The sequence below is a fragment of the Schistocerca cancellata genome, chromosome 4, assembly GCF_023864275.1.
Source record: "Schistocerca cancellata isolate TAMUIC-IGC-003103 chromosome 4, iqSchCanc2.1, whole genome shotgun sequence".
NCBI classification, from domain to species: domain Eukaryota; kingdom Metazoa; phylum Arthropoda; class Insecta; order Orthoptera; family Acrididae; genus Schistocerca; species Schistocerca cancellata.
The window spans coordinates 866,405,331-866,431,782 of NC_064629.1; the positions used below are offsets into that span (position 1 = coordinate 866,405,331).

General features: G+C 40.2%; 1 protein-coding gene across 6 annotated transcripts in view; it reads left to right on the top strand.

The window, feature by feature from the left end:
- Positions 1-286: 286 nt before the first annotated feature.
- LOC126185004 (acidic mammalian chitinase-like) overlaps positions 287-26,452 on the top strand; it is a 178,000-nt gene continuing 151,834 nt past the window's right edge. For 2 of the 6 annotated variants that reach the window (XM_049927725.1, XM_049927731.1), the window contains exons 1-2: positions 287-421; positions 479-627. In XM_049927725.1, coding sequence (XP_049783682.1) covers positions 354-421; positions 479-627 — 217 coding nt within the window. In that variant the 5' untranslated portion in view covers positions 287-353. The remainder of the gene's footprint in view (positions 422-478; positions 628-26,452) is intronic. The other 4 variants (XM_049927727.1, XM_049927726.1, XM_049927728.1 and 1 more) reach the window with 4 other exon arrangements.

The window sequence follows — 26,452 nt, forward strand, 5'->3', positions numbered from 1 at the left end:
ATTTATTGCGGAAGTGACTTGCTGCAAGTTTTCCGCTTCTAGGTGTCTGCAAGACCCCTGTCATGCATTTGACCTGTAGGATTGCAGAACTAATAAAGAAAATAATTAATTTGATTTGCAGCAAGTAAGGAGACAATTATATTTTCAAGGCTCGCATAGTTTATTGATAAAATGAAAGATTGCCGGGTTCAAAATAACACTGTTAATGCTATGCATAAAAGGGTTAATTAGGAAGAAAGTAGCATCTTTGTAGATGGCAAACCACTAAGTTATCTTTGGTTGGGCGCTGTTTGTAAATGGACGTAGATCTAATGTTATTAATGTGATAGAAAAGTAACGTAAAGTGTAGCACGATGAATATACGTGTAAAACAACCAGTAATTTTTGGAAACTGTTATAGAGAGCAACCTAATCGACTATGGTGCGTTAGTAAACATTAGCTGGGACGCTGATTTGTATTTACGTGGCATATCAATAGTTTTCATCATTTTTGCAGGGAAGTTTTTATTTTGAAGTGGTTCCTGGTAGCTGTCGCCTGCCTTATTGCCGCAGGTGCTGTAACAGTATACTTGGCACACTACTTCATGAAGACATGCTATACGTCAACGAATGTCACTGGCGTAACGGGTATTTACAAATCCCCTGTTTTCCATGAAAAATCTGTCGCACACACAAACTATTGTAACTGTCAAAATCATTGATTAGGATCTTATGCAAGTTAATATAGATACGAACATTAACTAAAAGCTAGAGTATGTTCCTCGTCTGCCTTTATGGTGTGCTAAGCTCTGGGTGCTTTAAGAAAGCTTCCAAGTTTACTTTATTGGATATATAAATGTTGCCTTTTCGACTCAGTCCCCAGGGAAAGTTATGTTAAAGTCGGTACACATTCCAACCAGAATTAAATCACAAAAGTATCAGGGGTGAAAAAAATTTTCTGTTTGAGGGCATTGTGGCGTATATGCAACGTATCACAGCCAAGATGTTGGTATATAAGCACTGACGTGTAAACAAGGGATTAGTGTGGCATTGGTGTCTATTAGACGTACGTGCAGAAAATATGGAAACGTGAGCTACGGAGACTATACCAAATGCTCCCAAACAGGAACATTGTGCTATTATTGTTTTATTGGTTGCTGAAGACAAAATATTGGAAATGAAGACTGTATATGGTGCAGCACATCTGTTGAAAACCATCATCGTGTAATGGTGCACCTTGGGGTGCAGCTGCTGGTGATCCACATACCCATATTGCAAATGTCATAATGCAGAAGCTACCCAACTCAAGTGGAAGACACTCAAGCACCTGCCCTATAGTCCTGACCTCCCCATGTGGTTATCTTGCCTTCGGTCCATCAAAAAAGACCTTGTAGGGTTGACGAATCCTGTCGGATGAGGATGCGCAGACACTTTTTTATTGCCCTTATAATACATTTCATCAATTGTTCACCACTTTCTGTGCAGTATTAATAAGTAACCAGTTTAGGTAATGAATACAATTAAAATATCATGTAGAAGGAAACAGGAGCTGTATCATAATATGAATGACAATCACAGTGGTGTTTCAGAATTTCAATACAGCCAGCACTGCAGAGTGATGAATAATACCACCAGACAAATTAACTCAATGCATAACTGAAAGTATAGGAATCTCTCAGGACAAAATTAAAACCATATGATCAATTGAGAAATATCATGGCAGAAAGCAGTAGCCTAACATATATGCCCCTTATGTGAGGGGATGAAACTGTTGGTGATCCACCAGAGCTACACTTCTGCCAATGGTTTGGCAATTAGATTAAAATTTTCTTGGTGCAGACAAATGCGCAGAATGCTTAAAAACTGGCTGTTTCAAGACAGTTATGTGTAATAGTGGTTCCTCCTTGGATTTTTCTTGGTTTGTGTATGGTATCGTGTATGTACATAATATGCACTGAAGTAGTTTTTAGACGTTGATTTAGTGTGATCACAGTGTTTCTGAAATTTTTTCGTAGTTTCAGTCACTTATAAAGAAAGGTACATTATATGGAATGAATGTAGACCTTGGGCTGTCATTTTGTATTCACATTCATTGGCTTCACCAACTCACAACTTTGCAGGTGACACATCTTCCTACTTACTGGAAAAACCCAAAATTAACTGCAGGCAGCTGTAAAAAAATAAAATAAATAAATAAAGCACCAACCCCAAAAATGGATGGTTTCAAGAGGATAAGCTATTGATAAACATACAAAACATTCCCAGATTTCTGCTTGAAGTGTGATGCCAGTGTGACAAACGGGAACAGAATTACATCCTCGGTGGAAATAAATTTTTTAGGCGTTTGGCTTAAAAATTACTTCAAATAGCACACGTATGTAAGCAAAATAAATTATATTACAGTCTACATTTATTGTCAGTTAAAACAAGCTTTCACTGTGGCTGAATTTCCTGCTTTGCCCAACTCCACACCATCCTTCAGTATGGAATTATTTATGGGATAATGCACCAGTAAGCTCTACTATTTTCTTTATCCAGAAAAAAACTGTAAGAGCAATGCAACATGCTTACAAATAGATTCTTGCAAGACCGTCTTTAAAAACTGTCAATTCACCCACCGTACCAGATCGGGTTGACGGAGGAGATAGAGAAGATCCAAAGAAGAGCGGCGCGTTTCGTCACAGGGTTATTTGGTAACCGTGATAGCGTTACGGAGATGTTTAACAAACTCAAGTGGCAGACTCTGCAAGAGAGGCGCTCTGCATCGCGGTGTAGCTTGCTTGCCAGGTTTCGAGAGGGTGCGTTTCTGGATGAGGTATCGAATATATTGCTTCCCCCTACTTATACCTCCCGAGGAGATCACGAATGTAAAATTAGAGAGATTAGAGCGCGCACAGAGGCTTTCAGACAGTCGTTCTTCCCGCGAACCATACGCGACTGGAACAGGAAAGGGAGATAATGACAGTGGCACGTAAAGTGCCCTCCGCCACACACCGTTGGGTGGCTTGCGGAGTATAAATGTAGATGTAGATGCTTTGTAAGTACATGCAGTACTGGAAACTTGTAAGTATGTTAAAAAAATTTAAGACATAATAACTTTTTTAACATCAATGAGCATGGCACAAGGTAAAGAGAAAAGTTCCATGTCCAATCAGCAAGGACATCAGCTTGGCATTACAGAAGTGTCCAGTTCACTCGTCTGCTTTGACCCACGATGTCATCCAGACGGCAGACACTCCTCGATCCAGCATATACAATATAGCGACCATAACATCACTAAACAAAAATATAAATGATACAAGACAATGGGACAACTGTGGGAAGCTGGGGATTAGTCCAGGGACAAGCTAAATATATGACAGCACAATCCCAAAACAAAAAGAATCCACAAAATCAAACACAAATAATTCTCAACATATGGCATAATGCTATAAACACAAAAACCACAGGGATCATACAACATTTTACGTGGCTTATATTACCGAAATGAAGCCCTTAAAAGAGAGAGAGAGAGAGAGAAGAAACAAGACAGACCTGCAAGTATGGTACCACAAATTTCACTTTGTTTATAGCTAATAAAGCGATCATTACCTAGAACCCAAACACAAGTCAAATATCGCAAATTTCAAGTAACTTCCATAGCCCAAACAAAGCCAATAATTCAAAAACTCACTTGACAAATTAAAATAAAAACAAAAAACTATACACCAAAATAAATGAACCTTACATAATGCATTATAAATCAAATGAAACAAATAAAAAAAAAATTACTTAACTGAAACCACACCTTAGACGAATACAACGAGATTGGCCAACCCCCTCCCTCCCCCCCCTCCTCCTCACACCACACTCACCAATCAATAAATATGAAACGAAATCCTTGAAACAACCCCAACCTTCCAAACCCTCCCCCCTTCAACCAAACCAGTGCCACTCCTAAACACAACACCAACAAAGAAATAGAAAGAACAAAAACTAAACACACACACACACATTACACAGAAAATGACTAACAGACCATACCAAAATGTCACCCCCCTTCTCCCCCCTTGGATGAGTGCCTCCCCCCCCCCCAAAAAAAAAAAAGATTTTGATGGCCCTCAAAAACCCCTATATTGCATTTGTACAATCCTGATGTCATAATTCTTAGCCTATGAGATGAAAAAGCTTCAGACATGACACTACTCCCCTCCTGAATATATTCTTCCATCAACCCCACAAGTACCCTCATAACTTGATTTTGAAAGACCTGAAAAAAACAGTCTGAAAACCCACCTCTAGACATACCCCCCGCTCCCCCCACAAGCCAACGTGAGAACCAACCTTCTCATACTTCCTGTTCCAAATTAAGACGTATTCAGTGATCTCCACTAACACCCCCCAACCCCCCCAACTTCCCCCAATGCTTCACATGCGCAGTACACACTTCCCTACAAAAAGAAAATGAAACCACCACACTTTGCACATTGTCTCCTGTGCACAAAAATGTTAAGACGATCAATACCAAAAATAATTTGTAAGTAAAGCAATATTGATGATGAACCTAGCTCTCTCAAATCAGCTCCTTCGTCAGGTTGATTGCCAAATATTGTCACAGCAGCGCTGCCACAAATACAAATCGCTGGTGTGAGAAGCTGGGACTAGTCAGCTTCATAATCTCATTACACATGACACCTCATGTTGTCGGCAATCGGGCCTAACTCCTGCAAAAACCTTATGGTCATCCTCATATTATCGCCCAACACAACTCAGAGTGAATAACTATTAAATTTTTGTGTCATATCAATTGCTAGCAAAAAAATAAAATAACACTATTACATTTTGTCCATAAACAACACATGACTCTGTGTGTGTGTGTGTGTGTGTGTGTGTGTGTGTGTGTGTGTGAGAGAGAGAGAGAGAGAGAGAGAGAGAGAGAGAGAGAGAGAGAGAGAGAGCAGTGTGTCTGTCTTTGTGATGTATGGTAATAGATTGAGCTTTAGCTTGGCTTGATATCTACATTTGCTCCACTTTTAATGCAGTTTTAGTTCCCTTCCCAATCAGTGTTGTGACTCGTTTGATGCAGCATGCCATGATTTCCTTTTGTGTGCCAGTCTGCTCAGAGTAGCAATTACACCCAACATTCTCAGTTATTTGTTGGATATATTCCAATATTTATTTTCTGCTACAATTTTTGTCCTCTGTGGCTTCCTCTTAGTACCATAAAAGGTATTCCCTGATGCCTCAACATACGCCATTTTTCTAGAAAATGCTTGCCATATATTTATGGCTTGTCAGTTCTGTGGAGGACTTCCATATTAATTATCATTCCACTTAATTTTGAGCATCCTTCTGTTACTCCATTAATTCTCTTCTTTTCTGATTTCCATACAGTCCATGACTCACTTCCATATTTTCCCCCAATTGTGTGATATTTTCCTTTGTTTTTTTGTCACAAGTTTATTGCTATCTCATTTCTGCCACTCCTTATTTCTTTTGTCTTTGTTTGGCTTACTCTAAGTTCATAGTCTGTTCTTAGTAGATTGTTCATTCCATTCAACAGGTCGTGTAATTTTTCCTCATTTTCAGTGAGAATAGCAATGTCATCAGCAAATCTTGACATTGATATATTTTCACAATGAATTTTAATCCCACTTCTGAATCATTGTTTTGTTCTCTTCATTGTTTCTTTAATATGTAGGTTGAACAGTAGTAGAGGAAGACTGTGTCACTGCCTTACACGGTCTTTAATTCAAGCGTGTCTCTCGTGGTCTTCTACAAAGTGTCTACTGGCCATGAAATTAATGGAAAAATAATGAAAATGAACACGTGGTCACAAAAATAATGAAAAACTAATCAGATTGAGTGAGTGTCGTGAATTTTGTTTTGTGTATCAGGCAGGTGTGGTTTTAGAAGGCAGTGGCAAGTTAGCACTACCCCCAAAAATGTTGTATCCAGCAGTCTACATCTACATACATACTCTACATACCACCATAAAGTGTGTGGCAGAGGGTATGTTTTACCACAGCCATTTTCCTTCCAGTTCCATTCGCAAACAGAACGAGGAAAAACGACTGTCCGTATGTCTCCGTATGATCCCTTATTTCTCTTACTTATGATGATGGTCCTTACACAGAATGTACATTGGTGACAGTAGGATCACTGTGCAGTCAGCTTCGAATGCCAGGTCTCCAAATTTTCCCAATAATGTTCCTCAAATAGAATGTCACTATCCTTCCAACGATTCCCTTTTGAGTTCCCGAAGTATCTCTGTAATACTTGATGTTGATTGAAGCTACCGGTAACAAATCTAGTAGCCCATCTCCGAATTGCTTCAGTGTCTTCTTTTAAATCGACCTGATGGGGATTCCAAACAGTAAAGTAATACTTAAGAATGGGTCACACTCGTGTTCTACATGTGGCCTCCTTTACAGATGAACCACATTTTCCTAAAACTCTCCTGATAAATCGAAGTGACCATTCGCCTTTCTCACAACAATCCTTATGTGCTCGTACCATCTCATATTGCTTTATGCAGTGCTGTGCCTAGATATTTATCGACCTGACTGTGTCGGGAAGCATACTGGAAATGTGGCATACAAACAGTACAGGATTGTTTTTCCTACTCAATTGCATTAACATACATTTTTCTAGATTTAGAGCTAGCTGCCATTCATCACACCAACTAGAAATTTTGTCTGAGTCATCTTGTATCCTCCTACAGTCAGTCAATGACGACAGCTTCCCATACACCAAACCATCGCCTTCAAACAGCTGCAGAGTGCTGACTACTCTGTACATCAGATCATATATGTACATAGAACATAACCGCAGTCCTACCACACTTTCCTGGGATGCTTGTTATGTTTAGCTTTGTCTCTGATGAACAGTCACCATCAAGGACAACATACTGGGTCTTATTAGTTAAGAAGTCGTTGGGCCATGCACATATCTGGGAACCTATTCTATACACTCATATGTTTGTTAACAGTCTGCAGTGAGGCATTGTGTCAAACACTTTTTGATGTCAAGGAATATGGAATCTGCCTCTTGCCCTCCACCTGTAGTTCACAGAATATCATGCAGAAAAGGGCAATCTGAGATTTCCACAAACAGGGATTTCTAAAAACATGCCAATTTGTGAACAAAAGCTTATCCATCTCAAAGAAATTTATTGTATTTGAACTGAGAATATGTTCATGAATTCTGCAGCTAACCGAGATAAGGATATTGGTCTGTAATTTTGCAGGTCTGTCCCTTCACCCTTCTTATGCACAGGAGTCACCTGCATTTTTTCCAGTTGCTTGGGGTTTCACGATAAATGCAAGCTAAGTAAGAGAACAGTTCCTTAGAGGACAAACCAAACTGGAAATCTATCTAGACCTGTTGACTTATTTGTTTTCAACTCTTTCAGTTGCATCTCTACCTGAGGGATGCCTATTACTATGTCCTCCATACTGGAGTCTTTGTGATATTCAAACAATGATATGTTTGTATGATCCTCCTGTGTGAATGATTTCTTAACCATGAAATTAAGAAGCTTCAGCTTTTGCTATCTTGTATAGCTGCACCAGATTGGTCAACAAATGTCTGGATAGAAACCTTCCACTCACTAAGCAATTTACATAGGCTCAGAATTTTGTTGGGTTCTCAGCTAGATCCATTGCTAATGTATGATGGTTATAGTTGTCTGCTTTGTGCATTGATCTTCTTACAGATCAACAACTCTGATCTAACATTTGCCTGTTGTCATTTGCCCTTTTTTAAACTGAGAGTACAACAGTCTGTGCTTCCTCAGCATTTTCCACATTTTGTTATTAAACCACTGTGGGTCTCTTCCATCTTTAATCCACTTACTTGGCACATACTTCTGTGAGTGTAATTTACAATCTGTTTAAACTTTGCCCATAATTCCTCTACTTATATCATACTGGAACTAAAAGATGTCCATTCATTGTCTAAGAGGGATGTTAGCAACTGCTTCTCTGCTCTTTTGTAGCAAAAATACCCTCCTAGTCTTCCTGATTGATGTGTTATTTTTAGTAAACATTGTCTCTCTGATATCAGGATCACTAATCCTTGTCTCTATACTGACATCATCAATAACGTCAGGCCTGTTTTCAGCTATAGGGTCTAAAATATTTCCATTGCATGTAGGCTGTCGATCTACCTGCTCAAGACAGTTTTTGGAAAAGTGTTCAAAAGTACTTTGCAAGAGTGCCTGTTTGTATCCCCTCCAGTGAATTCATAGAAGCTCCAGTGTATACTCGATAGGTGAAAGTCACCTTCAACTTACATTGCATGATCTGGGTATTACGGCACTACTGAGCATAGACTTTCCTTTAATGACTCTAAAACTGTTATGCCAGAATTACGTGGCCAGTAAAAATATCCACCACCTAATTCACCTAGACGTGTTGTACACATCCAGATAACTCCACAGTCCATTTAATATATAAAGATTCACCAGAGCTCGTAAAAAATATTTGTCATCTCTAGGGGACTTGTATGTCCATCAGTTAGTACAGCTACTGTGGTTTGAAATTAGGAAATGCAGCTTTGTTAACATAGAGGTATATGAGTTGTATACGCATAATTTAAATCACATGTAAACTGTTGCTCCACCCAAGACAGTGCTGCCGTCTGTGTTACTGGATGAGTATAAATTAGAACAGCTGTTTCTCTAATTTTGTTCACTCCCTCTGTTATTTAAATCTCTTTAATCCATGTCTCCTTTGGAAAGACACTTCTTTAAAGATTTTTAATAATTAATATAAAACACTATTGTAATTTCAATCACATTTTAGAGACAGTAAGGGCAATCAGAGTAAAATTGATTTCACACTAGCCAGACCATTATTTGGCTGTAAGGGCATGATGATACCAACTTAGTAGTACACTGCAACTGGCATATTACCTCCCAGCATCCCCTGGATGTGTTATATCCAGGTAAACAGTGTACAGAAGGCTTCAGTAGAGTGGCCTTTATTGTTGGAGATCTGCTGTCTGTTTACCTCTGGCGTGTCTTCACAGAAGGGAACATCTAAAGTGGAGTCATCAACTGGATGTTCAAATGGTGGGCCAATGCTTTTGTTCACAGATGAGTGCCAGTTTGATCTGAAGAGTGAGTCTCAACAGATTTGCTTCTGGAGGGCATGTGAAACATGATTTTTGGACCAAAACATTGTGGAAAGAGTCAAATATCGAGCAGATCCCTAATGGTGTGGGCAGGGATTGCGTTGACCACTCAAACACCTCTTCGTGAAATTGTATGGGTGAATCAACAAGATTTAACTGCTGCCAGGTACTGTGAGGAGATTTTGGGATTTCATGCATGGTTGAGGTGAGGTACTGTGGACCCAGACTTCATATTGCTGGACCATAATGCCAGATCTCATAGAGCGTGAGTGGTTGATGCTTTTTTGGAAATGGAAGATGTGGCCTGCTCACTCTCCTGATTTGAATCCCATAGAGCATGTTTGGGATGCCCTAGGGAGATGGGTTGCATCATGTCAGGATTCACCAACCACTCTCCAAGACTTGTGAGCAGCTCTGCAGGAAGAATGGGCGTTGTTGCCTCAACATGAGATTGATGACATCATTCACTGTATGGTGCCAAGGTAGTCACACGCCACGCTGAGCACATTAACCAGTTGTCAGAACATGTGTGGAAATCTGTTAAGGATGGAAGAAATGAAGAACATTTGTGTATACCATTATGCATGTTGCCATTGATTACGTTCTTTACATTGTTTCTACTTTTCTATCACCTGTTTTTACTGTTTTGTGGTAAAATAAATTCAAAATTGCCATTTGGTGCTTTAATTTTGGACACCAGTGTATAATTGCTTATGGATTTGACCCGTGATTTCCAGAGTCTGCTATCTAACAAAGTCAGAGAAGCTGAATTCTCTCGTGTATCATATGATGAGAAGTAGTAGAAATGAGAACAGCAAGAATCTTAATATCAGGATCAATGTTTGCGAGGCAGATAAAGTTAAGGAATTCTGCTACCTAGGCAGTAAAATAATGAGCAACGGACAGAGCAAGGAGGACATCAAAAGCAGACTAACAATGCCAAAAAGGGCATTCCTGGCCGAGAGAAGTCTACTAATATCAAATATCAGCCTTAATTTGAGGAAGAAATTTCTGAGAATGTACGTCTGGAGTACAGCATTGTATGGTAGTGTAACATGGACTGTGGGAAAGTTGGAATAGAAGAAAATTGAGGCATTTGAGATGTGGTACTACAGACGAATGTTGAAAATTAGGTGGACTGTTAAGGTAAGGAATGAGGAGGTTCTGGGCAGAATCGAAGAGGAAAGGAATATGTGTAAAACACTGATTAGGAGAAGGGACAGGATGATAGGACATCTGTTAAGACATGAGGGAATGACTTCCATGGAACTAGAGGGAGCTGTAGAGGGCAAAAACTGTGGAGGAAGACATAGACTTAAATACATCCAGAAAATAATAGAGGACGTAGGTTGCAAGTACTACTTTGAGAGGAAGAAGTTAGCACAGGAGAGGAATTCATGGCAGGCCACATCAAACCAGTCAGAAGACTAATGACGAAAAAAAGAAAAAAATAATGAGAGTTTAGACAAAGTTGTTGAAATAGAAAAAATGAACTTGGTGGTTCATTTCTGAGATTAAGAGAATCAGATTGATACAAGGTATTTAACATCTATGTTTTTGAATTCTACCAGAGCTTCTGTTTTACAGTCAAGCTTCCTGGAGCATCTGAATGGTTCGAATTTATCACCTGAGCATATAACACAAATTTCGATAAATGGGCCAAATGTGAACTTAAAGACGTTGCACGATTTGCAAACATTTTTAAATGATGATGGAGATAATCAACCACAAATGTTTTATTATTACACTTGTTCATTTCATGTAGTGAATGTGCAGCTTTGAAAACTGCCCCAATAAAAGTGCTTATGATGTTCATGAGTTTCTTAGGGCAAGTTGGTACTTTAAATTTTTCTTCAAGAAGGGCAACCTCATATTTCACCAGGATTCCAAGCGTCCTCTCAAATTTTGTTGTGTTGGATATATTGGGAGAAATGGAAACAGAACTCCAGATTATTCCATTTTTGAAGAAGTATGTTGCCGTAGTACGTAAAAGACCACCAGAAACTAGAAATTTTGAAAAAAATAAATGTCATTTAGAAGTCAAATTTCTTTGTTCAAAACTTGAGGAGTTTGTAACTATCAGCCAAATGACTCTCTTCCCTTTTTTGTACAAAGATTTAGAAATGTCAGGAAGTGTTGATCTGGGCATAGCAAGGTACTTTTCATTAAAAAGATAATCATTTTCAACATATTTATTTGCCACAGTGGCCAAAGTTAACATGAGCAGTTAAGCTTAAGGGAACACCATAGTTAGTTAGTAAAACTTTAAATTACTGTCCTTTGAATTTTTCGGTCAGCTCCGTTTTTTAATTTACAGTCTAAGACAACAATGCACCATGAAGGAATTATGTGAATGGAGTGAAAATTTATTGATGTGATGTACATATACAGAGGTATATTGTGCCAGATTTTATCCAATTGGTGCATTAGATCATCAAAATCCTGAGCTGGTTGGAGGGCCCTGCCCATAATGCTCCAAACGTTCTCAATTTGGAGAGATCCAGTGACCTTGCTGACCAAGGTAGGGTGTGGCAAGCTAGTCATTGGGGCTCAGTTCAAAGCCGAACTCATCACTGAAGGCAGCTCTACTCTAGTCAATAAGATTCCAGGTAGAAGTGGTGTCTGGAGATGCCCCACACAGTGGTGGAATACCAAACTGACTGTTGCTCATCATATGGCCTGACAGCCAGGAGTGATGGTCTGGTGTGCCATTTCTTTTCATAGCAGAAACACTTTGTTTGTCATTTATAGCACCCTTACAGCAACACTGATGATATTCTATGCCCCATTTTGTTGCCTTTCATGCCAAGCCATTCTGGGCTTACATTTCAGCAGGATAATGCCCACCTGCACAGGACGAGAGTTTCTGCTGCTTGTCTTTGTGCTTACCAAACCATACCTTAACCAGTAAGGTCACTGGATCTGTCCCTAATTGATGATGTTTGGAGCATTACGGACAAGCCCCTCCAACCAGCTCAGGTTTTTGATGATATAACCTGCCAATTGGACAGAAGTTGGCATGATATCTAACAGGAGGACAGCTAACAACTCTTATCAATCAGTGCCAAGCTGTAACAGCTTGCATAAGGGCCAAAGGTGGACCAACACATTATTGACTTATTCAGTCTGTGTTGAGTAAAACATCCATTTTTTCCAAAATTGTAATCATTTGTTTGTCTGTGTATGCACATTACATCTGCCAGTTTGTGTCCCATTCAGATAATTCCTTGATGCTGCATCATTTTCTTTTTCTTTTTTCTTGGAGTGTATACCAACAAAACCTTAGTAATTAGCAAACATTGGAAAATTGCCCACAGAGGTGCTCAGTGGATTTAATTATTGTGGCTACTTGAAGATCAATATTACAATAACCACGGTATGAATAACACTTAAAGCGCAAAAAACTTTCAAGACAGCAAACTTACACATTGCCTCTAAAATTGGAAAGGAAGCATTGGCAAAGCAACAAGCATAAGCAGTTATTATTTACAAGGGAAACCAGCGACTAATTCAAAGTGAAAGAATGGGGCTGAAATTCTTGGATTAACCAGTGATCAATAGCCAGCTTGAGATCGGTCCACAACCCCAACAGTGGCTCAGTTCAGTACAGATTGTAAAACAAACACATAAAATGTACATTAAATTAACATAACAAATAAATAGTAAATGGCGCATGGGCATCCAAGAATGACAGAGAAAATCTGGGCAGACAATTGAGCCCATTTAACCCACTAGTGCTTAAGGTTAACAGAATAAAATTTACATGACAAAATAAGTTACAACATGCATATGGGCCTTTTAATCTTGACTGAGGAATCCAAAGTAAATAACAGCCTATTTGAGCTGCAAGTACTTTAAGTTAGCTTACTCATTCTCCTGGCCCCCTTGGATTTTGGCCTCATCAAGTAACTTCCTCCACAGAATTCTGTCCTTGGCATTTTCTTCCCTTGCTCCAAGTATGTGAAGATACTTAGCCACCTGGTCCTTCCATCTTATTTTTTGTCTGCCTAGAGGTCTTTGCCCTTCGGGTTTCTTCTCTGACACTTCTGTCAACCTTGTTCCTTCCTCTTTTCTACAGGGTGCTTCACGAAGATATGCAAATATTTTAATATGTTATTCTACAAGTAAAACTAAAGAAAAAAGTTCATATAAACATAGGTCTGCAAATTTTTAGTTACAGAGTTACAGCTAATAAAAGATTTTGCCGGATTTTTAGCAACTTCGCTAATATGAAGTCATCGCAAAACTGTACGAGATAAAAGTAAAGCATGATCTCCATTTATTTTGTTGTCATTGATCTGGTGAATCTAATAAAACATGTCTCCGATGTTTATCTGCAATAGTTTTCCAGAACATCCACAGAAGCAAAGATCATTATGCAAGTAAATTTGTTTACTTTCCATTAAGAATGTAGAAACACTTATGTCATTGTTGGCAACCATTAGAGAGTTGTTTCAGTCATTTCCTAAACTTGAAATGAGTTAGTTTTCTGTATTGCTCAGTGAAATAACATAACAACAACAGTGTATTTAAGTGAAACCACACAGTAATTTTTGTAGTCTGTACATTATTTATGAAATAGGGATGCCTTTCAAATTTACAACCAAGGAACACACCGATATGGTGTTTATTTATGGCAAATGTGATGGTAATGCTTTGGCTGCAGTTAACAAATATCACGTACGTTATTCAACTTGGAGGATTCTGAATGCACAAACTATTAGTGGAGTGTTTTGAATGTTACGGCAGACAGGTTCTCCACCTAGCATTCATAATCAGTATGAGCACTCGATACATGAAGACGATGATGGGGATATTATGGATGCTGTCCAACGTAGCCCGGGTACCAGTACACAAAGTATCTCTCAATGATTAGGCATTTCACAATCTGAGATATGGCGTACACTGAAATACGATAATCTGTATCCTTATCATAAACAAAAAGTGCATCATTTACATCCGGGAGATCCTGCCCTTCACTTTGAGTTGTGCAACTGATTAAATACTAATCGGCAGTTACACAAATACATTTTATTTATTGATGAGGCACAGTTTACTCAAGATGGTATAAACAGTTTACATAACGAACACATATGGTATGAAGCAAACCCACATGCAACAATGCAACACAATTTTCAGCAATGATTTAGCATAAATGTGTGGTGTGGTGTAATCAGCAAACACTTCATTGGACCATTCATTTTCCCATGATGTCTACCTGGCGAGACATGCATACAATTCCTTCAAGAAGAAATGCCCTGCTTGCTCTAAGATATTCCACTTGCTACGTGATTGCAAATGCATTTTCAATATGACGACGTGCTTCTACATTTCACCAATGCTGTTATTACACATTTAAATGAACATTTTCCCCAGAAATTGATTGGTCGTGGTACTACACGTCTGTGGCCACGCAGATCGCCCGATTTAACACTAATGAATTTTTGTGTATGGGGATGGATATCAAAAAAAGTTTTGTATCACCCCAGTTCCCAGAACTCCTGAAGATAAACGTTGACTGTGGATATTCTATCACAGACGCAGTCCCTTTGACTGTTCAGAGATGTCACTAAACCTGCCCAAAGATGTAAACAACCCTGCATGAGCAGTGCCTATTAGATGGAGGGGCTCCGACAGCCAATCAGTTCCAGTCATTCCACCAGAAAGGAGGTACACGGCTTGTGTTGTCTGTACTTCAACTATACATAGACGGTCAGTACCACGGTTCGATCACGTCCACATTGTAACTTTGTGCCAGGAAGGGCTTTCAACAAGGGAGGTGTCCAGTCTTCTCGGAGTGAACAAAGCGATGTTGTTCAGACATGGAGGAGATACAGAGAGACAGGAACTGTTGATGACATGCCTTGCTCAGGCTGCCCAAGGGCTACTATTCCAGTGGAAGACCCCTACCTATGGATTATGACTCGGAGGAACCCTGTCAGCAACACCACCATATTGAATAATGTTTTTCGTGCAGCCACAGGACGTCGTGTTATGACTCAAACTGTGTGCAATAGGCGGCATGATGCGCAACTTCACTCCCGACGCCTATGGCGAGGTCCATCTTTGCAACCAAGACACCATGCAGCGTGGTACAGATGGGCCCAACAACATGCTGACTGGACTGCTCAGGATTGGCATCACATTCTCTTCACCGATGAGTGCCGCATATGCCTTCAACCAGACTATCATCGGAGACACGTTTGGAGGCATCCCGGTTGGGCTGAATGCCTAAGACACACTGTCCAGCGAGTGTAGCAAGGTGGAGGTTCCTAGCTGTTTTTGGGGTGGCATTATGTGGGGCCGATGTATGCTGCTGGTGGTCATGGAAGGTGCTGTAACAGCTGTACGATACATGAATGCGAGCCTCTGACCATTAGTGCAACCATATCGGCAGCATACTGGCGAGGCATTTGTCTTCATGGATGACAATTCGTGCCCCCATCATGCAAATCTTGTGAATGACTTCCTTCAGGATAATGACATCACTCAACTAGTGTGGGCAGCATATTCTGCAGACATGAACCCTATCAAACATACCTGGGATAGATTGAAAAGGGCTGTTTATGGACGACATGACCTACCAACCAATCTGAGGAATCTACACCAAATCACCGTAGAAGAGTGGGATGATCTGGACCACTGAACTTGTGGATAGTATGTCCCGATGAATACAGGCATGCATTAAAGCAAGAAGACATGCTACTGGGTATTAGAGGTACCGGTGTGTACAGCAATCTGGACAACCATCTCTGAAGATCTCGCTGTATGGTTGTACAACTTGCAATGTGTGGTTTTCACAAGCAATAGAAAGGGTGGAAATGTAGTTTATGTTGATCTCTAGTCCAATTTTCTGTACAGGTTGCGGAACTCAGAACTGAGATGATGCAAAACTTTTTTTGATGTGTGTAGTTTATGAGGACGAAGTCAATACATGTGAGGCATTACTTGCTCGTATTATGGATGCAATAGACAAAATTAAGAACAACCCTGTGGAAGTGAAATGAGCACAAAATATCTTCATACACATGCAGCTAAATGCATTGAACTTGGTGGAGACATTTTGGAACATTTATTGTGAATGTATTGTGAAATTGTATGTACACTGTACAACTTCCTTAAAACTGAGTTTTGTTTTTTCTGGTTTGACATAAATTCACGTGTGCTATGGTATTAATGAACACAGATTATCTGACATATTCATACAGTTTCAGTTAACATTATTACCATCATTTTTCCAAAATTAAATTCTCGACAGCTTTGGTTGAAAACATTGTGCAATTGTCTGGAATTTAAAAAACAAATTGTTCCAAATAGTTAATAAATTAAAAATCACACAAAATTACTTTTTTGCTTCTCTGGATGTTCTGGAAAACTACTGCAGGTACATGTCTGGGACATGTGTTATTAGATTCACCAGACCAATAACAACAAAGTAAATAGAAATTGTGCTTTAATTTAACCTCGTAAAGTTTTGCCTCATGTTAGCAAAGTTAACAAATTTCAGGCAAAATCTTTTATTACCTGTAATTACCTGTAACTCTGTAACTAAACATTTGAGGACCTATGTTTATGTGAACTTTTTTCTTTAGTTTTACTTGTAGAATAACATATTAAAATATTTGCATATCTTCGTGAATCACCCTGTATAGACATGCACAGCCAACCCCAGCCTCCTCGTCGTGGCTTCCACAGCAATATATATTTCATCATATACCTCCCTGAGCTCACTGTTTTTCTTATTCTTCGCCATTCTCCTCTCTCACAAATTTGTCCAAATATCTTCTGCAGGATTTTATTTTTAAAAACTTTTATCTTTCTGTGTGTATACTTATATACTCTCCATTTTTCTGCCCCATGGGGTAATACTCGTCTGATTATAGTTTACATATTATTAGCTTGGTTCCTCGTGACAGAATTTTGATGACAGTAGTTTGTTGAGTGAATGTGATCCTCTGAATGCTCCTTTTATCCTCACATCTCCTTCTTGTTTCACATCTTTTGTGTTATTTACTACAATCTGCAAATATATAAACTCGTTTGCTTCAACGTGGCTGCTTCTTCAAAAATGTGGTCATCAATCTGTATGATTTCATACCTTTTTGCCTTGCAATTTCCTTCTACCCTCATGAAATTTGTTTTCTCATCATTTACCTCTAATCCAACTTCCCTTGCTTTTTTAAAATAGCATTGAGGGAGGTGGCACAGTGGTTAGTGCACTGGACTCATATTCATGAGGACAATGATTGAAACCTGCATCTGGCTATCCTGATTTAGGTTTCCATGATTTCTCTAAATCGCTTCAGGCAAATGCCAGAATGGTTCCTTTGAATGGCCACAGTTGATTTCCTTCCCCATAATCTGAGCTTGTGGTCCATCTCTAATGATTTCGTTGTCAACAGGTTGTTAAACGCTAATCTCCTCCCCCTTTTTGAAATAGCTTTCTTGGCAATATTTTCAGGCCATCTAGATTTTCAGCAATTAATGCAATATCATCTGCAAAGGCCAGTACATTCATATTTATTCCTATGCTATTTACCTCCTGTGCTTCAGTTGTTGCATCCAGTGCTTCCTTTGTTATTACACCGAAGAAGAGTGGTGATATTCCATCTCCTTGCCTAACTCCTGTGCTTATGTCAAAAGCCATGGAATATTCTCCATCCATTTTCGTTATCCCTTTTGAGCCTTCCAGTGTAACTTTTACAAGATTTGTAATCTTCTTTGGTATTCCTAACTTCTACATTTTCTCCCAAAACTTTTGTGTGTTTATGCTATCATAAGATTTCTTAAAATCAACAAATAATATGGGCGTTGTTTTGTAGTGTTCCCAATATTTTGATATGACTTCTTTCAGTACAAATATCTGATCAGTGGTGGATCTGTTCTAAAGAAATCCTATTTGCTTCTTATCTGTTATGCCTTTTAAATATGGTTCCAGCATTTTCTGGTAAACCTTGGAGAACACTTTGTAGGCTGTGCTAACTAATGAGATGCCTCTATAATTTCTACATTCTCGTTTATCAATTCTAAATGCTTATTTATAGGTTGGAAAAATATCTGTCAGGTTGGTATGCAAAGTCTGAGCTATAACTCACTCGAACTCGGGACCTTTTCCTATCGTTGGCAAAGGTCTCGAGTTCGAGTCTTGGTATGGCACACAGTTTTAATCTGCCAGGAAGGTTCATATCAGTGTACACTCCGCTGCAAAGTGAAAATTTCATTCTGTAAGAACTGTTGTTTGTTAGAAGGTGTAACATGATCAGAAGTGTGTAGCTGACCTTCAGTGAGGATGAGATCAATGCAAGAGAAAGTGGAATGGTATTCAAAACAGGACCAGGTGAAATTTAATTGGGAGGATGTGTTTAGGGATTCCAAGAATTTTAATAGATCAGCCTCAGCATGAGTCCATAAGGCAAAGATGTCATCAGTGTATCTAAACCAAACCAGGGGCTGAAGGCTTATGGATTCCTGGAAAACCCCTTCCAAGTGACCCATGAAAAGGTTGCGATAGGAAGGAGCCATCGTGGCTTAATTGATCAACACCTGGAATCCATAGTACAAGACTTGCTTCCTATATTAAAGACACCAATTATTTCCTAGATGGTCTGACATCTGTCCTGTCGTACTTCCACCAAACAACTTGCTTGTCACCACTGATGCCACCTCCCTCTATGCCAACAAATGCCATGTACAGTCGTGAACAAAATGAACGAGACCCCTCGTCTTTTCGTCATGCTGATCCGCACAGCTTTAAAGTCTGCTACACAGCTTATCAGGCAAGGCGACGAAGTGCTACCAACATACTATGCACAGGCGTGAAATTGAAAAACTATCCGAACTTTGCCAGACTGTTTACAATCATGTGTAAGACTATCTTAATGCTGATTAGTGTGTTAAACACAACACGTAAATATAAGATATAAATGAAAGAAGAAACCCTACTTAGTATGAACTGTACGAATAAAAATGAATTTCAACTTATCGAGATAACGTAACTGTTTTAGTAAGACAAAGTACCCCAGATCGTTACGAATTAGCAAAATATTATGCGCATTCGGCCGCGAAAAGGTCTGCGTGAACGTTCAGACCAGTCATACTGGATTATCGTTGACGACCTACCATGAAAGTGTGCAAATTTATCAATGCGTGAAGATTCATAACGAAATTCAGTTAAAAAACATTGAGTACCACATTTAAGTCAATTCAATTATTGATAGAAGCGGAAAAACTAGGCAGTAACAAGTATGAAATTCTACAAGAGTTTCATATTGACATCCACAGGGCACCAGTACAGAATGAAGGTAACAATACAACGTATTGGGGGCGCGAGAATTTCTTACAATTGCTTTACTGATAGTCTATCTGTCTCCATCGAGATTAGAACTGAAAACAAACCAGACCTCCCTTGCAGTAGCAAACACCTTGCACTACGCTAGCAGACAACCCAGGCAAACAGCCCTCTATTATTACCCCAGACATGAATAAGACGGCAATTTCGCAATGAAAATGGCAAAATGATCTGCATTTCTGTTGCATAGAGCTTTCTGGACTCAAAAACCTGAATTTTCTACCTTTATGTCACCACTTATGTGACAATCATTCGGGATGTTTATCGGAATAACAAAATACTGTTATTAGCGAGTAAATTTAGTAGGATAATTCTGCACCACCCCAGGAAATAAACGGCGACATAGCTGCCGAACGTATTTTCCAATGTTTCGAATTCTCCATTAGACTCGCCACAGCTAGAAAACGTTCATTAGTCGAAGTGTTTCTTAAACTAGCTAGCAATGGGAATGCTCGCACTTCTAAAATGCGGTGGCATTAATACTGGGATCTGAATTACCACGTGAATAGGCAAATGGATTTTATTTGCATTCCTGTAAACGTGATTTGGTTAGAAAGTGTAGCTATGATTAATAGGCTGATGTATCGACTGCAACTAGAACATTTCGAGTAAAGAGTAGGGGGAATTATTCAGTAACTGTCGTAGCTATTTTCGTTGTTAGGACTTCGTCACCAAAATCGGAAAAAATGGAACCCTACTAGTCTCACTTTCCTGACCGTCTGCTTGTCTAGCCAAACCTTAAAACCCATTTACCTCCCGTACGGGTAGACATAATAAGCGGAAATGTATCGCACTTCCTGTGGTATACGGTCCCATGGTGGTGTAAAAAGGTGAGCTTATGTGTCAACGCAATCTAAAGATACGACCGTTTATGAAAAGAAAATTTACGCGAAAAGTGAAAAAATGGCTCTGAGAAGTATGCGACCAAACTGTTTAGGTCATCACTCCACTAGACCTAGAACTACTTAAACCTACCTAACCTAAGGACATCACACACATCCATTGCCCGAGGTAGGATTCCAACCTGCGACTGAAGCAGGCGCGCGGTTCGTGACTTAAGTTCCTAGAACCGGTCGGCCACCGTACCCGGTGTAACCCCTTTCACCTAATGTATAATGGTAATACAGGGTGTTATAAAAAGGTATGGCCAAACTTTCAGGAAACATTTCTCACACACAAATAAATAAAAGATGTTATGTGGACATGTGTCCCGAAACGCTTAATTTCCATGTTAGAGCTCATTTTAGTTTCGTTAGTATGTACTGTACTTCCTCGATTCACCGCCAGTTGGCCAAATTGAAGGAAGGTAATGTTGACTTCGGTGCTTGTGTTGACATGTGACAGATTTTCTGTGAACGTTTCGGCAGGCATTGTTGGTGATGTCTTGATTGGGCCCCATGTTCTTCCACCTACGCTCAATGGAGCACGTTATCATGATTTCATACGGGATACTCTACCTGTGCTGCTAGAACATGTGCCTTTACAAGTGCGACTCAACATGTGGTTCATGCACGATGGAGCTCCTGCACATTTCTGTCGAAGTCTTCGTACGCTTCTCAACAACACATTCGGTGACCGATGGATTGGTAGAGGCGGACCAATTCCATGGCCTCCATGCTCTCCTGACCTCAACCCTCTTGACTTTCGTTTATGGGGGCATTTGAAAGCTCTTGTCTACGCAACCCCGGTACCAAATGTCGAGACTCAAATGTAGAGACTCTTCGTGCTCGTATTATGAACAGCTATGATACAATACGCCATTCTCCAGGGCTGCATCAGCGCATCAGGGATTCCATGCGACGGAGGGTGGATGCATGTATCCTCGCTAACGGAGGACATTTTGAACATTTCCTGTAACAAAGTGTTTCAAGTCACGCTGGTATGTTCTGTTGCTGTGTGTTTCCATTCCATGATTAATGTGATTTGAAGAGAAGTAATAAAATGAGCTCTAACATGGAGAGTAAGCGTTTCTGGACACATGTCCACATAACATATTTTCTTTCTTTGTGTGTGAGGAATGTTTCCTGAAAGTTTGGCCGTACCTTTTTGTAACACCCTGTATATACAGTCTAGTGAGGATAAATTGTATTCGCCAGCAACTCAGATCGTTTGATCACGGAACTTTTACGAAGCTACATTCAAATTTTGTTCGAAGTTGTCTGCAATATCCACTTATAAACACCCTAGGAACGTCGTATGCGATATCCACTTCTGAAGACGCTGGCAGATCCTGCAGTACCATAACAAGTAGTTAAGAATTTATTGTTATTGGTCCATGCATGACACTTTATTTCAGTATCAATTTAACGCACCTAGATATTTGTCTATGGTTTAAAATAATGAACAAAAAATAGACAAACAGCAAACAACTTCGATGTTCAAATCAAATGTAACTCACATGTCGCAATTACAACATAATTTCGTTGTTACATCTACATGACTACATCTACAGGATTTCTTTGCAATCCAGAGGGTTCATCGAACCACCTTAGGACTATTTCTCTACCGTCACCCTCTTTAACAGAGTGCGGGAAGAAGGACCACTGAAATCTTTTCTTACGAGCCCTGAATTACATTATTACTATGGTCATTTCTTCCTGTGTAAGTTCCCGAGGAAATAATGTTTTGGCATTCAGAACAGACGTTTGTGATTGAAATTTCGTGAAAAGATCTCGCGGCAACGAAAACGCTTTTGTTTTCATGAATGTCACCCCAACTCGCTTATCAAATCTGGGACTCTCTCTCCCCTATTTCGTAACATTACAAACTGTGCTACAGTTCCTTGGACATTTTTGGCGTGCACCGTCAATCACGTCTGTCAAGGATCCCATACCGCGCAGGAATACTGGACGGACAGTGTTTTCAGTAGACCTGTTGCGTATTCTTAGTGTGCGGCCAATAAAACGCAGTCTTCCGTTTCCCTTCCCCACAAAAGTATGTTTGCAATAGTTCCAGTTTAAGTTTTACTAGGTACTGAGATGAATTGACAGTATTTCGACTTGTGTTTTGTCATGTAACCGAAAGTTAATTATTGCTACTGGACGCAGCTTTCGTGTTTAATGTATTACTCATTCAACAGAGTACAGTCCTCGTACACCACACGTAACTGTTTCAAAGTATTAAATTGTTTCTGATGTTACCAAGTTGCAGTGGTCATCTAATCTTGCCGTTTTGAAATAAAGGAAAATATTATAGCAAAATATGGCATCTAAGAAGTGGACTATCCAAATAAACAAATATTTCCGGTTCAAGTCGTTGCAGTAGGTCTACTACACAGTAACGTAAATTAGTAGCAAAGTCAATTAGCAGATCGTTATCAGGAAAATCAGTCATCATAATGCAAACTGTCACTACAAGAACGAAAGTTTCCAAACGTGTCAATGAGTAGTCGAGGAAAGTGAACGCATTCTGTCTACTGAATGACAACGCACACCACTTACGAGGGGACCCGCCAAGTGTCATATCCCAATCTTGCTGAAACTTCGCTCAGTGGAAGAGAGGACAGAATAAGCGAACACGTGTCTCGGCTTATATGCATACAATCGTGCGCTGTTGCTATAGTGTAGATACCTTTTAGGGTGTAATGATTCAATTGAAGCGGTGGTTCAGCGGCTACCGTCGCGACTTCAGAACTTGGCGCTGCGAGTTCGAAACCCGGTTGTTCCTCCCCCCCCCCCCCCCCCCCCCCGCGCCCGTGACTCAGAATTATCTACGAATGTTTACTCCCATTTATGTTGAAAAAATGTTGTCGTTATTCGTCAATTAATTTACTGTGTAATGAAATAAGTTAAAAAAATGAGAAAATGATGTGTAATATTTGTGAATGTCCTTGCAACCATACAGGCTGTAAGGAAGTTCAAAAATATTTCACATTATTTTCTCATTCGTCTATTATTTTTTTAATTCATTAATTACAAAGAAAGTTAATTGACAAATAACACAACATTATTTCAACATAAATTGGAAGAAACATTCGATGATAATTCTGATAGAGGGGGAAGGAAAAAATAATAACAAGACAACCAAAATGGTCTCGAACTCAGGAAGGAACGACGGTAGCCACTGAGCCGCTGCTTCAGTTGCATTCTCGGGCGCAAAAGGTATCTACACTATAGCAACAGCGCGTTGATAACTTTGACCGTCGTTTTCTCGGAAACGGTCGAGTGCTTGCAGGTAAGCCGAAAGACATGTTCGCTTATTTTGTTTTCTCCTTCACTGAGCAAAGTTTCTGGACAATAAGCGTATGGCACCTGGCGAGTTCCCCTCGTTAGTCATGTTGCTACTTATGCCCGGCGAGAATTATGTATGCCTCAGAGTGCAAGGGAGGTCTGGTTTATTTTCTGTTCTAATCTCGATGGAGGCAGATAGACTGTCAGTAAAGCAATTTTAAGAAATTCTCGCGCCCCCAATACGTTGTATTGTTACCTTTATTCTGTACTGGTGCCCTGTGGATGTCAATATGAAACTCTTGTAGAATTTCATACATGTTATTGTCTACTTTTTCCGCTTCTGTCAATAACTGAATTGACTTAAATGTGGTACTGAATGATTTTTAACTGAATTTCGTTATGAATCTTCACGCATTGCTAAATTTGCACACTTTTATGGTAGGTCGTCAACGGTAATCCAGTATGACTGGTCTGAACGTTCACGCAGACCTTTTCGCGGCCGAATGCGCATAATATTTTGCTAATTCGTAACGATCTGGGGTAGTTTGTCTTACTAAAACAGTTACGTTATCTCGATAAGTTGAAATTCATTTTTATTAGTTTCTTCTTTCAGTTTATCTTATATTTACGTGTTGTGTTTAACACACTAATCAGCATTAATATAGTCTTACACATGATTGAAAACAGTCTGACAAAGTTACGATAGTTTTTCAATTTCAGACCGGTGCGTAGTATGTTGGTAGCACTTCGTCGCCTTGTCTGTGATGCTGTGTAGCAGACTTTCAAGCTTTGCGGATCAGCATAACGAAAAGACGAGGGGTCTCGTTCGTTTTGTCCATGAATGTACATGGTCTGCCTGGTGCTGGACATTTCCTTTGTCAGCACCCACCTGATTCCAAACTAACTACTACTTTACCTTTGAGAGGCAGACATACACACAGATCAGAGGCACATCCATATGAACTGCTGTAACTACTGGTTTAGTTTGTGTCACTTCATAGTTTACACATTAAGTTTGTGCCACTAGAAGTCAGCCAACCTGCTAATACGACAGCAGTTGTGTGCACAGCCTGCCAGCTGCGCACCCTGTTGGAACTAATGACAATATAGACTGAAGAGCAAGGCTCTGCCACTTATGTATTGCTAATTGTATTGTACCTTGCCTTCCATGTGTGTGTATTGTTCGAGCATAAATTACAGTGTCATTGAGTTAGAACACTTTTTGGAAATGAGTACGGTATTCGACTCCATGTTTTCCACTTCAATCATTGGTCTTTTGAGTTTAATTTCAATGGAGGCAGTGCTTAAATCTCTTCTTGAGCAACAACAGGTGCTGACAGTTGCTATTTCTAGTTTAATGACTACACTGGCAGAAACTGTGGCCCTACCAACAACATACTGCCACCATTCCTTGTATATAATGATGTAGCAGAAGACTGGGACGCTTACGAAAAACACCTAAAGCAACATTTCCAGGCGTTTGGAACAACCGATGTAGACTTGTGCAAGGTACCTCTTTTTGTCGTGGATTTCACCTCGTGCCTCCGGGGGTTAGAATAGGCCCGAGGTAGTCCTGCCTGGCGTAAGAGGCAACTAAAACGAGTCTCACACGTTTCGGCCTTAATATGATGGTCCCATGTAGAGTTTGATCTTAATTTTTCAAAATTTTCCCAAAGAGCGAACCAACTGGGGAAGGGCGCCTTACATGGTGCATCGTGTGTATCATGCATTGAGATCTTTAGCCCATTTTCTCGTCATTGCATCGCAGTCCCACCCATTCTCCATCTTTTGGGCGAGGACACCTTCCTGGGTGCGTTTTCCACCATGCGCTATGCCGTGTCACTTTCTGTGCCGATGATGACCATGGAATTCTTTCCACCTCATATCCAGCATGGTAGCCAGTCCATTGTGGTGGGACCGCCATGCACCCTGTTGGTTGTAGCCCCCTGACAACACAGGGATCGCTCTGCTGATGTCTGCACTGTTAATTCCCCAAGGAGTAGATGCCCATAACACTTGGGCATTGGGACTCCCAGAAATGGTCATCCTACCAGATGGCCTTTGCTGCAGCTGGGTGGCGCCCGTAGGAAGGGTCCCTGGTCAGAATGAGTGGCATCAGGGTGGATGACACGTCATGAAGTGTAGTATGTCATCTCTTGCTGGTGGTCTGCCGCGAGCAGTCTCTAAGCAGGCAAAGACTAACTTTTAATGCTTAGAAATATGACCTCAAGTAGTTCCCCTCCCTGGCGACACCACGGAAGGAACGCCAGGGTAAAGATGGCAGTGAAGCTTATTCACCCCAGTTCCTCTTATGTATGAGAGTTGATGGGGTATCTTTCATGTCCATGAAGCATCAGTTTTTTGTGGTGCATTTGGAGGATACGTTTGGGGAGGTGGACGGCTTGTCCAGAATGTGCTCTGGGTCAGTTTTGATAAAAACAGCATCCTCTGCCCAGTCACAGTCATTACTCGCTTGTGGCAAGTTGGGGGATGTTTCTGTTACCATCAAGCCTCATAAGAGCTTAAATATAGTCCAGGGTATTATATTCCACAGCGACCTTCTTTTGCAGTATGACGACGAGTTGCGTGCCATGTGCCATTTTCGAGTGGCGAGATGTTCATTCCGTCCGGCACGTCCATCGGGGTCTGAGGGATAACCAGGTTTCCACCGGTGCCTTCATCTTGGCTTTCGAGGGTGACACATTGCACGAGAAGGTCAAGGTGACGGTCTACCACTGTGATGTCAAGCCATATATATATATATCCCTCCCCCGATGCAGTGCTTTAAGTGCTGGAAGTTTGGCCATATGTCTTCCAGCTGTACCTCCAGCCCCACCTG